Source organism: Athene noctua, chromosome 3, assembly GCF_965140245.1.
Source record: "Athene noctua chromosome 3, bAthNoc1.hap1.1, whole genome shotgun sequence".
Lineage (NCBI taxonomy): Eukaryota > Metazoa > Chordata > Aves > Strigiformes > Strigidae > Athene > Athene noctua.
Window position 1 is genome coordinate 32,247,893 of NC_134039.1, and position 15,242 is coordinate 32,263,134.

Here is a 15,242-nt window from a genome sequence, read left to right on the forward strand (position 1 = left end):
TATTGGCAACAATAATGCTAGGCAGAAAGGTGGCTGAGAACAGCAGGCATAGATTTACCAATGCCAAATTGTACTGAGTGACCCAATGTATGACTGGTTATATGGATAAGGGGATAGTAGTGGATGCTGTATACCTTGACTTTAGCAAGATCTTTGACAAGGTCTCTTACACCTTCCATAGCCAAACTTGAGACATAGGACTGGCTAAGTAAGATGATAAGGGGATGGTATGACCAAAGGACAGTGATCAGTTGTACAAAATCCAACTGGTGGTTCATTACTAGTTGAATCTCCCAAGGACTGATACTGTTGAAGGTCTTATATTAATGACCCAGATGATAGGATAGGGAGTACTGTCTGCAAGTTTGCAGATGATAAAAGACTGGGGAGAAAGCTCCCAGCTATTAAGAAGCTCAACAGGCTAAAAAGAAAAAATCGTCTGAAGGCTGAAAGAAATCTCATGAAATTCAGTGGAGATAAAATGCAAGTCCTGCATCTTGCTTGGTTTGAAACAACCCTAAGCAACGAGATGGTGGGGGCTGACTCACTAAAAGGCAACCTGGGGGTCCTGACAGACAGTGCACCCTTGCATCAAAGGATGCCAACTGCACACCGGATCATATCAACAGGAATGTAGCCATCAGGGCAAGGGTATCTTCTCTATTTGGCACTTGTGAGATTGCACCTGGAGTCTTGTGTCCAGTGTGGGGATCCTTTGATCAAAACAGACATTGAAATACTGGAGTGAGCCCCACCTGAGGGCTCCCAAGGCAGGCAGGGAGCTGAGAAGAGATTGAGAGAACTGTATTTGCTTACCTTTCAGAGGAGAAGGCCCAAGGGAGATCTTACCATTGTTTACAACTAACTAATGGGAGGGTACAGAGAAGATGGAGACAGATTCCATAGGGTGAGATGAAAAGCAGTGGACATAAGGTGGAACAGAGGAAGTTCTGACTAGAGGCCCACCAGGAGAGGGCTCTAAGCAACCTGATCTAATTGGACCTGCCTTGAATAAAATGTTAATAAAACTAATAAATGTTAATAAAATGAATAAAATGTTAATAAATAAAAAGAATATAATCAATTAATAAATGTCAATAAAATGAATAAAATGTTGTGCTGAGATCTCCAGATGTCCCTTCTCAGTAATAATGTGATTCTGTTATTTACCTAAAACTCTATAAATTTATGCAATATAAGGCAAGCAATAATATACATTTAATAATATACAATTGTGACACTTTGAATTTACTTGAGAATGTATACCTATTTTACAGCCATGATGAAATGTAAATAATCTCATATGAAATGTAAATACTGTCATTCTCTAGTATCAAATAATATAAAATAGGGATAGAATTGCCATATTTTGTGAAGACTGATGTTTGCAGATTAACAAAATCAGATTAATGAGATTTTATTGCATGGTATCAGACACAATAAGAATTTATATAACCACTAATGGTCATCAGTAGTGAGATATACCAAAATTTGTCACAGTCTGAGTTGAACTGAAAAGATGGGGCAGTGTTTCAATTGTACATGCAGACAAAAGAAGCAGTCCTGGATAAAACTGAGCACCAAAGATTAAATCTCACCAGTCTTGTTCATTACAAATCATAAAGATGTTACTCAGTATCAGTATCTGAACTCCAAGTCAATCACACTATAAAAAGCTCACAAAGCTTTTTTAATGTACTGTGTTTACGGGTGCTCAGATTCTCGGATGAACTCACTGAGATCCAAAGAATATAAAGTTGGTATGATTTACTTCTGTCAGCAGAATATATCTCCATTTTTCCTGGTAACTTTTCAACATTTTGGAAAAAAATTGCAGGCATGGACTTTATTTAAAAAGTAAGAAAAGACATTTTTCTGCTTTCAGATTCTCTGGTCATCTAAACATATTTTGTCGCCTTTAAAAAGTGAAAAAATACAAGGCTTACAAGAAAGCAGTGGATGGAAAAGCAATCATCTCATCACCTTATATTAGATGACTGCAATTAACAGCTACTCATCACTCAGACAGTCAACCTACTGTTGAATAAAGGAACACAATGGGAGAATAGGAATGGCTTTGAAACTAAACTCAGGTAAAATTCAAAGGAGTTGGTCAATTACAGAGAGAAAAAAGCAGCAAATCCTTCCCACTGATTCTGGCTACCTACCTGCATTCTTTAAGAGCTGTAAAGTAGATCTGGAATGAAATGTCTTGTTCCCAAACTGTAGCCTTGTCACTGTCATTTTGGCTCACATTCTGTTTGTGCTGTATTTACAGAAATAGTCATCCTTGCCTTTACAGGACATATGCCTACCATTCTCACATACTCAGGCAGGAGAGAGGTCCTCTCACTATAAACATATAAACACCACCATCCCCAAAGTCATCTCTCACAACCCAAGAACCTCTAACACTCTGCTTAAGTGGAGTCATTTGACTACACACAATTAAAGCTCTTGTCTGCAAGCCATGTGAACTCGTACATCACTATTTTCCAGAGGAACAGAAAACAAAATAAACCAAGTTTTACTGCAAAGAAAAGAAACCATTTCAATGAATAGTCAGTTGAGATTGGGTGAATGAATGTCATCCCTGAAGGTATTGATACAGTACACTTCACATTTGCTAGTAGCCATGGTTAATAATTATGCTAGTAGCTATAGTTACCATCTGGCAACAATTGCCAGGTCAAGCAAGAAGAACAAGCTTCAATCTCCAGATCTCAAAAAATAGGTAGAACATCCTGGATCGTAAAGACAATGTCTAGGATTGTTTTGAGGATGAAGTATTTGACAACTTGGCAAAGTGACTATTCGCTTACTTAACTTGGCAATGAAACTAACATTTGAGTGTCCTTAAAGAGAACTGCTTTCATTATAATACTAAAAACCACACCCCTAGGTCAAAAAGATCCCTGCCCAGGTTATGACCCTTCCCCTGAGCATACACAGTATTAGAAGCACTAGGTAAGTCGTATTCACAGAATCACAGAATCATCTAGGTTGGAAAGGACCCTGGAGATCATCTAGTTCAACCGTTCACCTAGCACAGTTCCGAACTACAGCACATCCTTAAGCTCCAAATCGACCCTACTCTTGAACACCTCCAGGGATGGGGACTCTACCACCTCCCTGGGCAGCCCATTCCAATGCCTAACAACCTGTTCTGTAAAGAAATGCTTCCCAATATCTAGTCTGAACTTTCCCTGGTGCAACTTGAGGCCATTCCCTCTTGTCCTGTCACTTTCTACTAGGCTAAAGAGGCTCAAACCCAGCTCTCTGCAGCTTCCTTTCAGGTAGCTGTAGAGGGTGATAAGGTCTCCCCTCAGCCTCTTCTTCTCTAGACTAAACACACCCAGTTCCCTCAGCTGCTCCTCACAGGATATGTGCTCCAGACCCTGCACCAGCTTTGTAGCCTTTCTCTGGACATAACTCTATGTCCTTTTTGTAGTGAGGGGCCCAAAACTGAACACAGTATTCAAGGTGCGGCCTCACCAGCGCCAAGTACAGGGGTAAGATCCCTTCCCTGTCCCTGCCGGCCACACTATTGCTGACACAAGCCAGGATGCCATTGGCCTTCTTGGCCACCTGGGCACACTGCTGGCTCCTGTTCAGCCAGCTGTCAATCAATATTCCCAGGTCCCTCTCTGACTGGCATTATAATTGTATGATAATCACTAACTAATCAGTATCTAATAGGTGTGTTAGTGATTTGTTATTAACCCGAGCTGATTATAATGATTTTTGGTGATTTAGTTTAAATAAGGAATAATTAGGCCTAATCAACTAAATGGAATTTTACAAGAGTATTGGTTTTATAATAGAAAAAGATAGTTGTATTTTAAGTAGCCATAGAAATACAGTATTTAGTTTAAATAAGGGTGAAGTGCCATGTTTACAATAACCATACAACCAGTCATGCTGCTACAAATCCTTCGTAAAGCCCCAGACTAAGGCCTCGTAGGCTGGTAATAATCATTAACCAGATTTCTATCCAAGGCATAAGATTCCTGACCAGGTACTATTGTTAGGCTGTTTGGTAAGGACGATTTATTGGCCTGTCGACCAGGATGTTCTAAGGGATACATTGTGAAGGGACCTTGAAGCACGTTAAAACTGTAATGTGAGCCAAAGTCCTTGAGACAAGGATATTGAAGGGTCTTTCTTTTGAGTCAGAGGTCCGTAGTGGTTGTAAAACAGCTCTTCAACTCAATCTAAAGACAAAGTGCGTATGACCGGAAACGGGTGGGATTAAGAAAATGAGTTACAGGAATTATGATGTTTATGTATTAGAACTTGTTTATTATCTGTTACTGTAACCTATACAATCAGCATGCTACATGAGTTAGGTGTGTGCTATTGGTGAGACGACTCCCCTGCGGACCCGGCCGTTAATAAGTGTCTGCTCATCTACATCACATTGGTGTCGATAAAGTTTGGTCACAGGTGTGTATAGAAAAGTACTAACTTCTGATTTCTGTGTACAAAAGGAGCATGAAAACCTGCTGTTGGTGTGCTTGATTTGCGGAAAAGTCCATCAAGCAGCCAGGCCTGAGTAAATACCGTATCTCTCCTGAGTGTGTTAAGATTGGGCTATTGCACGCCGGGCACAAATCCGCTTTTCGGGTAACAGTATGAAACAGCCAGAGGAAGGTGTGTATTTACCTTGGCGGAGGTAGTAAATCACAAGATTCAGTCTTGCCTCAGGAATAACATCAACCAGAGGAGGCAGGACCTGCAAAGCCCCTTCTCCTCCTCGGAACACCACCTACAGAGAAAAGCAGCGTATTGATAACTGTATCAAAATCTTGTCTAGGATCTCTTAATTGAAGGAAATTAATCCTTAAATTCCTAATTAACAGTAGGAAAAGGTCAGTGGTACTGGCATTAGCATAATCCCTGCTTTAATATAACTATAGAATTACAACACATGACAGTCTTTTCTATATTATCTATATTATCTACTTATCTATATTCTGACGAATATAAAGTATTTAATCCATCAGTAAAGATTAATTTATTTCAGCTTTTAGCATCTCAAAGCAGTGATACATTATATATCAAAGATTTTAAAGAATAATATGGTCTGAGAAAAGGGTAAGGGGTACACATTGAATTACAATTTGCTTATGATGTACTCATATGCAAAAATTAGGCTAACAACTCTACATTTATTTAGAATGCCACAAGAGCCAAAAATGATCAGGAGCAGTCAAATCTTTATAATTCAGTTTCACATGACAGTTACTCCAACAAAACCTAACATACCAATTCAACAAACCACTGGCAAAAAGACCAAGTTCAAAATAGATAATATTAACCTAAAGAAGTCCAGTTTGAAAGCAGTTTTAACTCTTGGGGAAAAAAAGCATTAGGGTGTTGTAACTGCTCTTGAAAAACAACAAAGCAAGTAACTGCACATCATTAAGAAAGAGCAATCTACTGTTACCAGTTGTGCAGCAAAGTAGTAATACTGAAGGGAAAATTAACAGGTGACTAGTAACTCTCTTACTGCAGAACATACAAGTATGTTGGCCTTTATCAGCATCTTTTCCCCTACAAGCTCCTTGTTAAGTACATTTTGGATGAAGACCATTTTCCCAAGTTATCTTAATTCTGCTCATACTGTTGCACTAAATAAGAGTTCAGGGTCATGCATTCTGACTTGTTTTTAGTGTCATAGAATCATAAAAAACATAGAATCATTCAGGTTGGAAAAGACCCTTGGGATCATTGAGTCCAAACATCAGCCCTACTCTACAAATTTCTCCTCTACACCATATCCCCCAACATCTCATCTAAATGACCCTTAAAGACATCCAGGGATGGTGACAACACCACCTCCCTGGGCAGCCTATTCCACTGTCTGACCACTCTTTCTGTGAAAATTTTTTTCCTAATGTCCAGTCTGAACCTCCCCCGTTGCAATTTAAAGCTGTTCCCCCTTGCTCTGTCACCAGTCACCTCTGAGAAGAGACCAGCACCAACCTCTCTACAACGTCCTTTCCTATAAAGCCATAGAGAGTAATGAGGTCTCCCCTCAGCCTTCTCTTCCTCAGTCAAAGCTCCTTCAATCGCTCCTCACAGGATTTATTCTCCAGGCCCTTCACCAGCTTCGTTGCCCTCCTCTGCACTCGCTCCAGCACCTCGATATCTCTCTCATATTGAGGTGCCCAAAACTGGACACAATACTCCAGGTGTGGCCTCACCAGTGCAGAGTACAGGGGGACTATCCCCTCCCTGCTTCTGCTGGTCACACTATTTCTAATACAAGCCAGGATGCCGTTGGCTTTCTTGGCCACCTGGGCACACTGCTGGCTTAGGTTCAGATGCTTGTCAATTAGAACCCCGAGATCTCGTTCTTCCAGACAGCTCTCCAGACACACCTCCCCAAGCCTGTAGCCATGCAGGGGGTTGCTGTGGCCCACGTGCAGGACCTGGCACTTGGTCTTGTTGAAGCTCATCCCATTAACGTTGGCCCACCGATCCAATCTATCCAAGTCTCTCTGCAGAGCCTCCCTATCCTCATGCAGATCGACACTCCCGCTTAACTTGGTGTCATCTGCGAATTTACTGACGATACACTCTATGTCCTTATCACAATCATCAATAAAGATGTTGAACAGAAATGGTCCCAACACTGAGCCCTGAAGAACACCACTTGTGACCGGCCACCAGCTGGATTTAGCTCCATTGACCACCGCTCTCTGGGACCGTCCATCCAGGCAGTGCTTGATCCAGCAGACCGCACGCTCATCCAGGCCATGAGTGGCCAGTTTTTCTATGAGAATTCTATGGGGAACTGTGTCAAATGCTTTTCAAAAATCCAGGTAGACAATATCCACAGCTTTTCTCTCATCCAATAAGTAGGTCACCCTGTCATAGAAGGAGATCAGGTTTGTCAGGCAGGACCTGCCTTTCATAAACCCATGCTGACTGGGCCTGATCCCCTGGTTGTCCATTATATGACTTTTAATGGCACTCAAGATGACCTGATCCATGACCTTCCCTGGCTCCAAGGTCAGACTGACAGGTCTATAGTTTCGTGGATCGTCCTTTCTGCATTTCTTGTAGATGTGTGTTACATTTGCCACCCTCAATTCCAGTGGGACCTCCCCAGTTAGCCATGACTTCAGGTAAATCATGGACAGCACCTTGGCGAGCACATCTGCCAACTCTTTCAGCACCCTTGGGTGTAACGCCATCCGGTCCCACAGACTTGTGTGCATCCAAGGCGTGTAGCAGGTCTCTGATCACCTCCTCTTCAACTTTGTTGACCTCAATCTGCTTCCCCTCCCCATCTCCCAGCTCATGAGGCTGGGTGTCCAGGGAACAGCCAGTTCCTCTGCTAAAGACTGAGGCAAAGTAGGCATTGTGCACCTCAGCCTTTTCCTCATCTCTAGTTACCATGTTTCCCTCTGCATCCAGTAAAGGAGGGAGATTTTCCCTAATCCTCCTTCTGCCGTTAACGAACTTATAGAAACATTTTTTATTATCTTTAACAGCTGTAGCCAAGTTGAGCTCTAGCTGCACTTTGGCTCTCCTGATGTTCTCCCTGCATAACTTCACTACATCTTTATAGTCTTCATGAGAGACCTGGCCCCTCTTCCAAAGGTCATAGATTCTCCTTTTGTTCTTGAGATCCAGCCAAAGGTCCCTGTTTAGACAGGCCAGACTCCTTCCCCACCTGCTTGTTTTTCAGCACACGGGAACAGCCTGCTCCTGTGCCTTTAAGACTTCGCTCTTGAAGTATGTCCAGCCTTCCTGGACTCCCATATCCTTCAGGGCAGCCTCCCAAGGGATTCTGATCATCAGCCTTTTGAACAGGTCAAAGTTTTCCCTCCGGAAGTCTAAGGTGGCAGTTCTACTAACACCTCTCTTTGTTCCTCCAAGGATCAAAACTCCATCATCTCATGATCACTGCACCCTAGACGGCCTCCAACCTTTACTTCCCCCACAAGCTCTTCTCTGTTCACAAGCAGCAGGTCCAGGAGGCACCTTCCCTGGTTGGCTCACTCACCCGCTGTGTGAGGAAGTTATCCTCCACACATTCCAGGAACCTCCTGGACTGTTCCCTCTCTGCTGTGTTGTGATCCCAGCAGATACCCAGGAGGTTTAAGTCCCCCACAAGAACAATGGCAAGTGACCGTGAGATTTCTCTCAAGTGTTCATAGAAAGCTTCATCCACCTGACTGCTTTGGTTGGGGCGTCTATAGCAGACTCCCACAGCAAGATCTGCCTGATTGAACTTTAACCTAATCCAAACACTCTCAACCCCGTTCTCACTATACTTGATTTCTGAGCTTTCATAGCATTCTCTTACATACAGGGCCACTCCACTACCTCTCATTCCCTATCTATCCCTCCCTCCTGAAGAGCTTGTAGCCATCAACTGCAGCACTCCAGTTGTGTGAGGCATCCCACCACATATCTGTTATAGCTACTATGTCATAGTTCTTGTGCTGCATCATGGCTTCAAGCTCCCCTTGTTTGTTGCTCATACTGCGTGCATTGGTATAGATGCATTTGAGATGAGCTAACAAATCCAACACCTTTTTGTGAGCGTGGGCCAAGTTCCCTACCAGTCCCTTCTCAGGTGCTTCCACAGTTTCTAAACATCTTTCCCTTCTTTCAAATTAAGTGGCAGAGGAAGAGCCCTCACCAGTCCACCATCCTTCAAGCCTTGGCACGCTTCCCTTGAGCTTGTTCCTAACAGTGCCAGTTATCTCCCCACCCCCCCTCATATCTAGTTTATAGCCCTGTCAATAAGCCCTGATAACTCCTGCCCCAGAATCCTTTTCCCCCTCTGGGACAGCTGCATCCCACCTGTCCCATTTGTTGCCAGCAGACCAGGTGCCTTATAAACCTCACCATGATCCAAGAACCCAAAATTCCGATGGCGGCACCAGTCTCTGAGCCATGTGTTAATCAGATGTTTTCCACACTCTTTCAGTAGTTTTCCTTTCCACCTGAGTGATTGATGAAAACATGACCTGAGCTCCTGAGACTTCAATTAGCCACCCCAGTGTCCTGAAGTCTTTTTTGAATGACTTAAGACTTCTCTCTACCACCTCATCGTTACCTGCCTGGATAACCAGGCAGGTGTCCTTATTGGCTGGGCTCCACAAAATATCTTGCAAAGGTAGTCTTACAGGACATAAATTATTTTAATATGCCTTTGAGTGTAAAAGCAACAGCATTATTATTTTCTTGTCACAACTGACAGGGAAAAATTCCAGGGAAAAAAATACAGTTGACGGCACATTGATTTTACAGGTAGGATTTCTGAAATGGGACTTCTATGGCAGCAGACATTCAATTGGGTCTGCCATTCCTAAAATATTTCATTTTATGAATCATCAAGAAAAGAGCTAGAAATGAGCGCAGCTCATAATAGATGCAAAAAATACATTACTCACCAGATTGTGCTTAATGAGCTCCTTGCCAAACTCAAAAGACGATGAAGCACTGTCCGTCAAGTTCTTGAGCTCTGTCTGGAATTAAATACATTCCAAAATTTTAACACTACACCAAAAAGCACACAAGCCTAAATGGAGCTTCATATGAGCCCCAAAGCTGACAGAAAGATACCTCCATCAGTGTTGGGTAACTGGAAGATTTTTGCCTTTGACTTCTATGTGATGCTTTTAGCAGTTGGATAATACATATAGACAAAAGATCAAAAGTGGACTGGGAAAACTGTAAGAACACTGTGCACACTTGTAGACAGATGGCTTAATACCAGGGAAACTGAAATAGGTGACATTCCTTAGAGAAGGACACTATGACAAGATAAAGGCCATTATCAACATTACTAATTAAGACAGGTAACAAGGAAAAGAAACCTCTACAGAATCTTGAAATAAAGGTGAACCGAAGGGCTGTCCAATAGATACCTCAGCAGCCTTCCCATTGTAAAGTCGGAAATGGTTACAAGCCTTAAGGTTAAGAGCGATGGTGCTGTCAGGAACTTGCTGAAGATATACAGCTAGCACTTCCTGTGATACATCATAGTAATCCAGTTTGTAATAGCACAGGGCCACATAGACATTCAAAGCCAGGTATTCCCTGCAGGAAAGAGTTAAAGAGAACATTTAAATCTCACCAGATAGTTATACTATAGAACATTAAAATCAGTGACAAAGCTTTCACATGTCTATACATCTTTTACAAGCACGTCAAAATTGGGGTTTCTGAGAAATGCTTAGAGCTTTTAGAGCTCTAGGCTGTTAACTAAGATTGCAGAGATGCAGATTTGCATTAGTTTTTTCAATGGCAGGTACTGCAGCTTTAAAGAATTACCTACAAAACTTTTGGTTTGGAAATCTGGGGAATGGTAGCAACTTCACACTAAGGAAATGCACAGAACATGAGCACTGTATTTGGCCTGGCAGAATAGGATTTTGTACGCAATACATGCAAAGACATTTAATATGCACATAAACCTTTGAAGATATTTTAATGGATCTTATTATCTTATACTAAGTACAATTATTTAAAAAATAAAAAAAAAAATCCTTGCTATTACAAGCTATCAAGCCAGAAGAACTAGACACAGAAATAAGACAGACATTTGTGGAAACACTAAGTAGAAGGATAATTGTTACAAAGGTTACTCATATAGCTTTGAGTGATTGCTTCTACAGGACTTGGAAGTTAAAATCTTTTCCCCAAGCATTACATGACATACTTACATACATTATGATGGACTTCTCTGAAGCATTCAGAAGGTGCCAAAAGATTGCTATGTATTCTGGGACAGCAGTTTCTATTTGATTAAACAATACTGCCAGCCACTTAAGAATTCAATTTATTCATTGTTAAATTCTGAACTAAGGACTTGCAGAATATGCAGGAAAAACTACCAAGTGTCATAGCAGGATAAATAGAAATGGAAAGAATTTCAGACTTAAAGGAATACAAGGAAGTCTCTACATAAAACCTAAGAACTGAACCCTACTTAGAAAGGCTAAGAGATGAAGAAGTCAGTAACCACAAGCAAGGGTCACCAGACTGGCCATCAGAGGGGGAAAAAAGAAAAAGACTAAGCAGTCTTTTCTAAGCAGACCATATATCATTTCAGAATTAAATAACAAAATTAAAAAAGATCACAGAAAGAATTATATGAAAATATCACTAAAAGAAAGCAACAGAGTGCAGACTTCTTTTTAAACATGCATTTTTCAATAATGTTTTGCAGTAGACAAAAGTGAGGGGGCTGCAACTTGTGCACATTTTGTGGCGGGAAAGGGACATAGTAATTGGGGAAAATTCCTACTTTTAGAAACCAAGCAACTAAAAGGAATTAAAATACCAACAGCATCAGAGACACTGCAATAAGGTTTAGAATAGAGAATGCCCACCGATTATCAAGAAGAATGCGTTTGTAGATATCAATAGCTTCTTGGTAGTGGGACCGCATGTAGTGGATAGATGCCAAGCTAAGCTGATCTTCTGTAATGTCTTGCAGATTCTGGTGAGAGCTCATCAGTTTCTTCTCATCACTGAACTAAAAAGTGTGACACATTCTCAGAAGAGTTCAATGAGAAAAATGTTTTAATTAGCTGGATTAGTTTTGTCCTTGCTGGCAAACAGCAGGTGATTCATATTAAACATCTGGAAAACCTCTGTTACTTTAAAGATAATTTGACCAGTGGAGAAAGCCAAACATTAAAGAGGCAGACCAGTCGAAACTGGATAAATTTGAGGCTAAAACTAAGAACATGTTTTCCTTTAAGGTGTGATTTAGACATAATTACATGTCACATGTCTTGATGGATAAGAAGGGAAGAGATTAATTAATTATTTCACAGAGTTTTGCAACACATGATTTGACTGTTATTACTCGAGCCTGCAGAAATTTTGCTGTTTGTAGATCCAAATCTTATTTCTTACAAATAGCACAAAAATGCAAGACTTGCTAACACACTAGCACTAATTTCCAGAAGATTTCTTTACAGCACTAACAAATTCTCTTTCAATAGCCCCTTAAAATTCCAGTTTCTTTAACTAAATGGTTTATTTTTAAAAGCATTGCTACATAGAACATAACACACACACAAGGATAAAAACAAGGAACAGAGTTAAACATACCTGTTATATTTGTATTACGCCAGTAAAGCTGAGGCTATTCGTCTAATTAGTCTACTCAAATCACTTACCCCAGTGGTTCTCTTTGCTGGTTCTGCTGATTTAACAGTAATTCTGAATTTTTTTTACACAAAATTCTATCTTATGTATTTGTTTTTCATCTATTTGCTTGGTTTTCTTCAAATAATTTTCCTTTCTCTTTAAGCCAGTCACAAAATGATACTCCAGTACAAAGGCAAGAGAAGTTGCTTAACAGAACTAAAGGCAACGGGCTTTACAATAACATCAACCCCCAAATATCCAAAGACTAACGAGATCAACTAGGAATTATTCAACTTCTCTATCACAAACATCTGTAAGTGCTCGTGCTACTACAAAACTGTTTAAAGATTTCTTTCTTAAATTTAACAGAGATTTAAGTAAAGAGAATCTGATATCAAAGCTAACATTCAGGATTTATACTTACTTTCAACTCAATCTTCTCAGTAGCATAATACTTGTTATGTGTAACACAAGATGGTACAAAACCAAATTTAAGGGACGATAGTTATGTGTGGTGAAATAAGCATTTAATTGTTGAAATTAAAGTCAATTTCATGCTATGAACAATATTATTTATTGGATACTGAATGACTTAGGAGGAACAGTAATAGCATATAGACCATTTTGGTCAAATTGCCAAGTATAAGACAGCTGCAAGTTAGAAAAACTTGGTACACTTGAAAGAAAAAGAGTGTCTTATACATTTCTGATTCTATTCAAGTTCCAGGTTCCTCATGATCAAAATACCATCAGGTTCCTGTTGTATGACTTATGTGAAATGCGTTGGTAAGACTTTCCTTAGATACATGCTGTGGGCATCTATTCTGAGATCATGTTTTCACACTTACTTTCTCCTCCATATTTTAATACAGTGGGGTGGTTATGGAAAATGTTTGTTCTCCTGCCACCACAGACATTTTAATTATTCTGATAGGTTGCCAGCATAAATTACACATTACCAAACTGAAAAGAAAACAAAGCGTGAGTGAAGAGAAGACATCATACCTTATGTGCCAGGTGAAAGAGTAAACGATTCTGGAGACGACTCTTAGGTGCTGAAAGGAAAATTCAGTAAATATTGCTGCAAAGAACAACTCAGAGTGCTTCTTTTTTATTTTTACCTCTTTTTCTCAATAGACATGGATGCACCCATATTCTTTCATTAACTAGCCCCAGTACTGACATAGCCTTTGCAGGACATGCCCTGGGGCACGTTCTACCCATTTTACAGCAGTTTAAAGGCCTTCCCGCTTCCTATCTTCATTCCCTGATCATTTATTTTGAAATCCCTAATGAAAATAACTTTTCATTGGCCTTTGTCTTTCACAAGCTTTAAAACTTTTATGAATGGTGCCATCATTTCTCTGCTGAGCTTTCTGGATAATCCTCTGGGGTTTTGTGACACACAGCACAGCATCTTTTATAAAACAAAAAGCAGCCACAGATAAATTCATAGTCAAGGCTTCTTCTATGATGTGTCATATTTGAAGTAAGTTGTGATTTATAATTCTAGGAATCTTGTCAACTTCCAGTGTATTGAAGAACCCATTGCTGCTACCATTTTGTTATGTATGCACATTATATTATACTTAGTTCTAATATTTCTTCTGTCCTTAGGAACAAAAGGCGCATGAAAAAATCCTTCTGTCAGAGCAGGTAAGATTCAAACTAAGATATGGTGAGAGATTTAAGGGAGACATCTCCTTTCTAGAGCTGCTAAAGTTCATTAAATTTCTTGCTCTAGCAGGATTAAGGAATTCCATTTAACTCACTCCATATGACACAAATTGTTAAATGTAGAGCTTTAAGTCACTAGAGAGAGCCTTGTGCTTCACTGAGAGTGACAAAGGTCCTCGTCCAACAGAGCTATTAATTTCTTCTGCAAGCAATCTTTCAAAAAGACTTCCCTTGTTTCCTGTATTTTCTTTAGCCTACTCTGTTAATGAGCACTCTCATTCTTGCTCAGACCAACCAGCTGGCAACCTATGTTCCACAGAAAGGACGTACATGGAATCTTTACAAAACAGAATTACTTACTGTGTTTATGAGGCCACAAAAGTGCAGAGTTAGCAAAGCAATGGCCTGTAATACAAGGCTATAATTCTTCTGACATCCTAAATCATGAAAGAGGGTTCAAACCACCAAAACCTCTTTCCTCTCCCCCCCTGCCCCAGATGGAATTTTCTAGTAATAAGTTATATTTTTATTTTTTAAAAAGCAATTTAGGGAGAGATTTCCAGACTTCTTACTCTTTCTCCACATAGTAGGAAAACTTTGTAACACAGTGGACAATGCCAAAATGTAGGCCATTCTCATCAGGTTGGCAGTGTAAGGCTGCCCACCTACTCCTGATAGGTACAACAATTATTTCTCCCCTTTCCTCCTTCTCAAGCTGTGTTATTTAACCATGTTTCTAGAAAAAGAGGACAGTGAATATATCTTTAAAGAACTGCTAGAACAGAGGAGTCCCAAAAGGCAAAGGCAGTATGAGAGCATACTCACAAACCCACAACATCTTGAAAGGTATTACTAACAGAGCATCAAGTTGTTAAGAAGCTAAATGGTCTTCAGTTTAGGATATATGTGGGAATTCGCATTAGCTTAATTATTAAAGAACAGAAAGTTTTTCTGATCTACAATCAATATTGTATAAGCAGCAGTAGTATAACTGACAGGATAACATATTCTAGAATAAATTATTTCATCCATTGACTTAGAAAGTGAAGAGTACTTTTATTTAAATGCATGTTCTTCAAAATGTTGTCAGCAATGATACTGCAGTAACTCCACATGTGCCCCAGCATTAACTGATACATTTTAATATAAAAGTTTAGAAGGGCTGCACATGGACCCCACATGTGCTTTTGTGTGAAACTTAAGACAGCCACAACCACCCTTCACAATTCAAAACATTCAGTAATCAAATACTCCAAAAATACAAGCAGGACAGATTGTGGGATTTACACTGAAAATAACATATTGTATGATCACAGCAATATGGGTAAAGACACTGAAGTTCCTTTTCTGAGTAGGTTTTGCCTTTTTTTTTTTGAGTGGGTTTTAGCATTAGTTTCACTCTGAAAATCATGACTTGCAAGCAGTACTGCCTC

At 40.1% G+C, this 15,242-nt stretch overlaps 1 protein-coding gene across 2 annotated transcripts in view; it reads right to left on the reverse strand.

Moving 5' to 3' along the window:
- IFT56 (intraflagellar transport 56) overlaps positions 1-15,242 on the reverse strand; it is a 56,088-nt gene that overhangs the window by 28,011 nt on the left and 12,835 nt on the right. For both annotated transcript variants that reach the window (XM_074901400.1, XM_074901398.1), the window contains 5 exons: positions 13,138-13,187; positions 11,364-11,509; positions 9,897-10,068; positions 9,420-9,494; positions 4,666-4,768 (listed from right to left, as the gene is read on the reverse strand). In XM_074901400.1, coding sequence (XP_074757501.1) covers positions 4,666-4,768; positions 9,420-9,494; positions 9,897-10,068; positions 11,364-11,509; positions 13,138-13,187 — 546 coding nt within the window. The remainder of the gene's footprint in view (positions 1-4,665; positions 4,769-9,419; positions 9,495-9,896; positions 10,069-11,363; positions 11,510-13,137; positions 13,188-15,242) is intronic.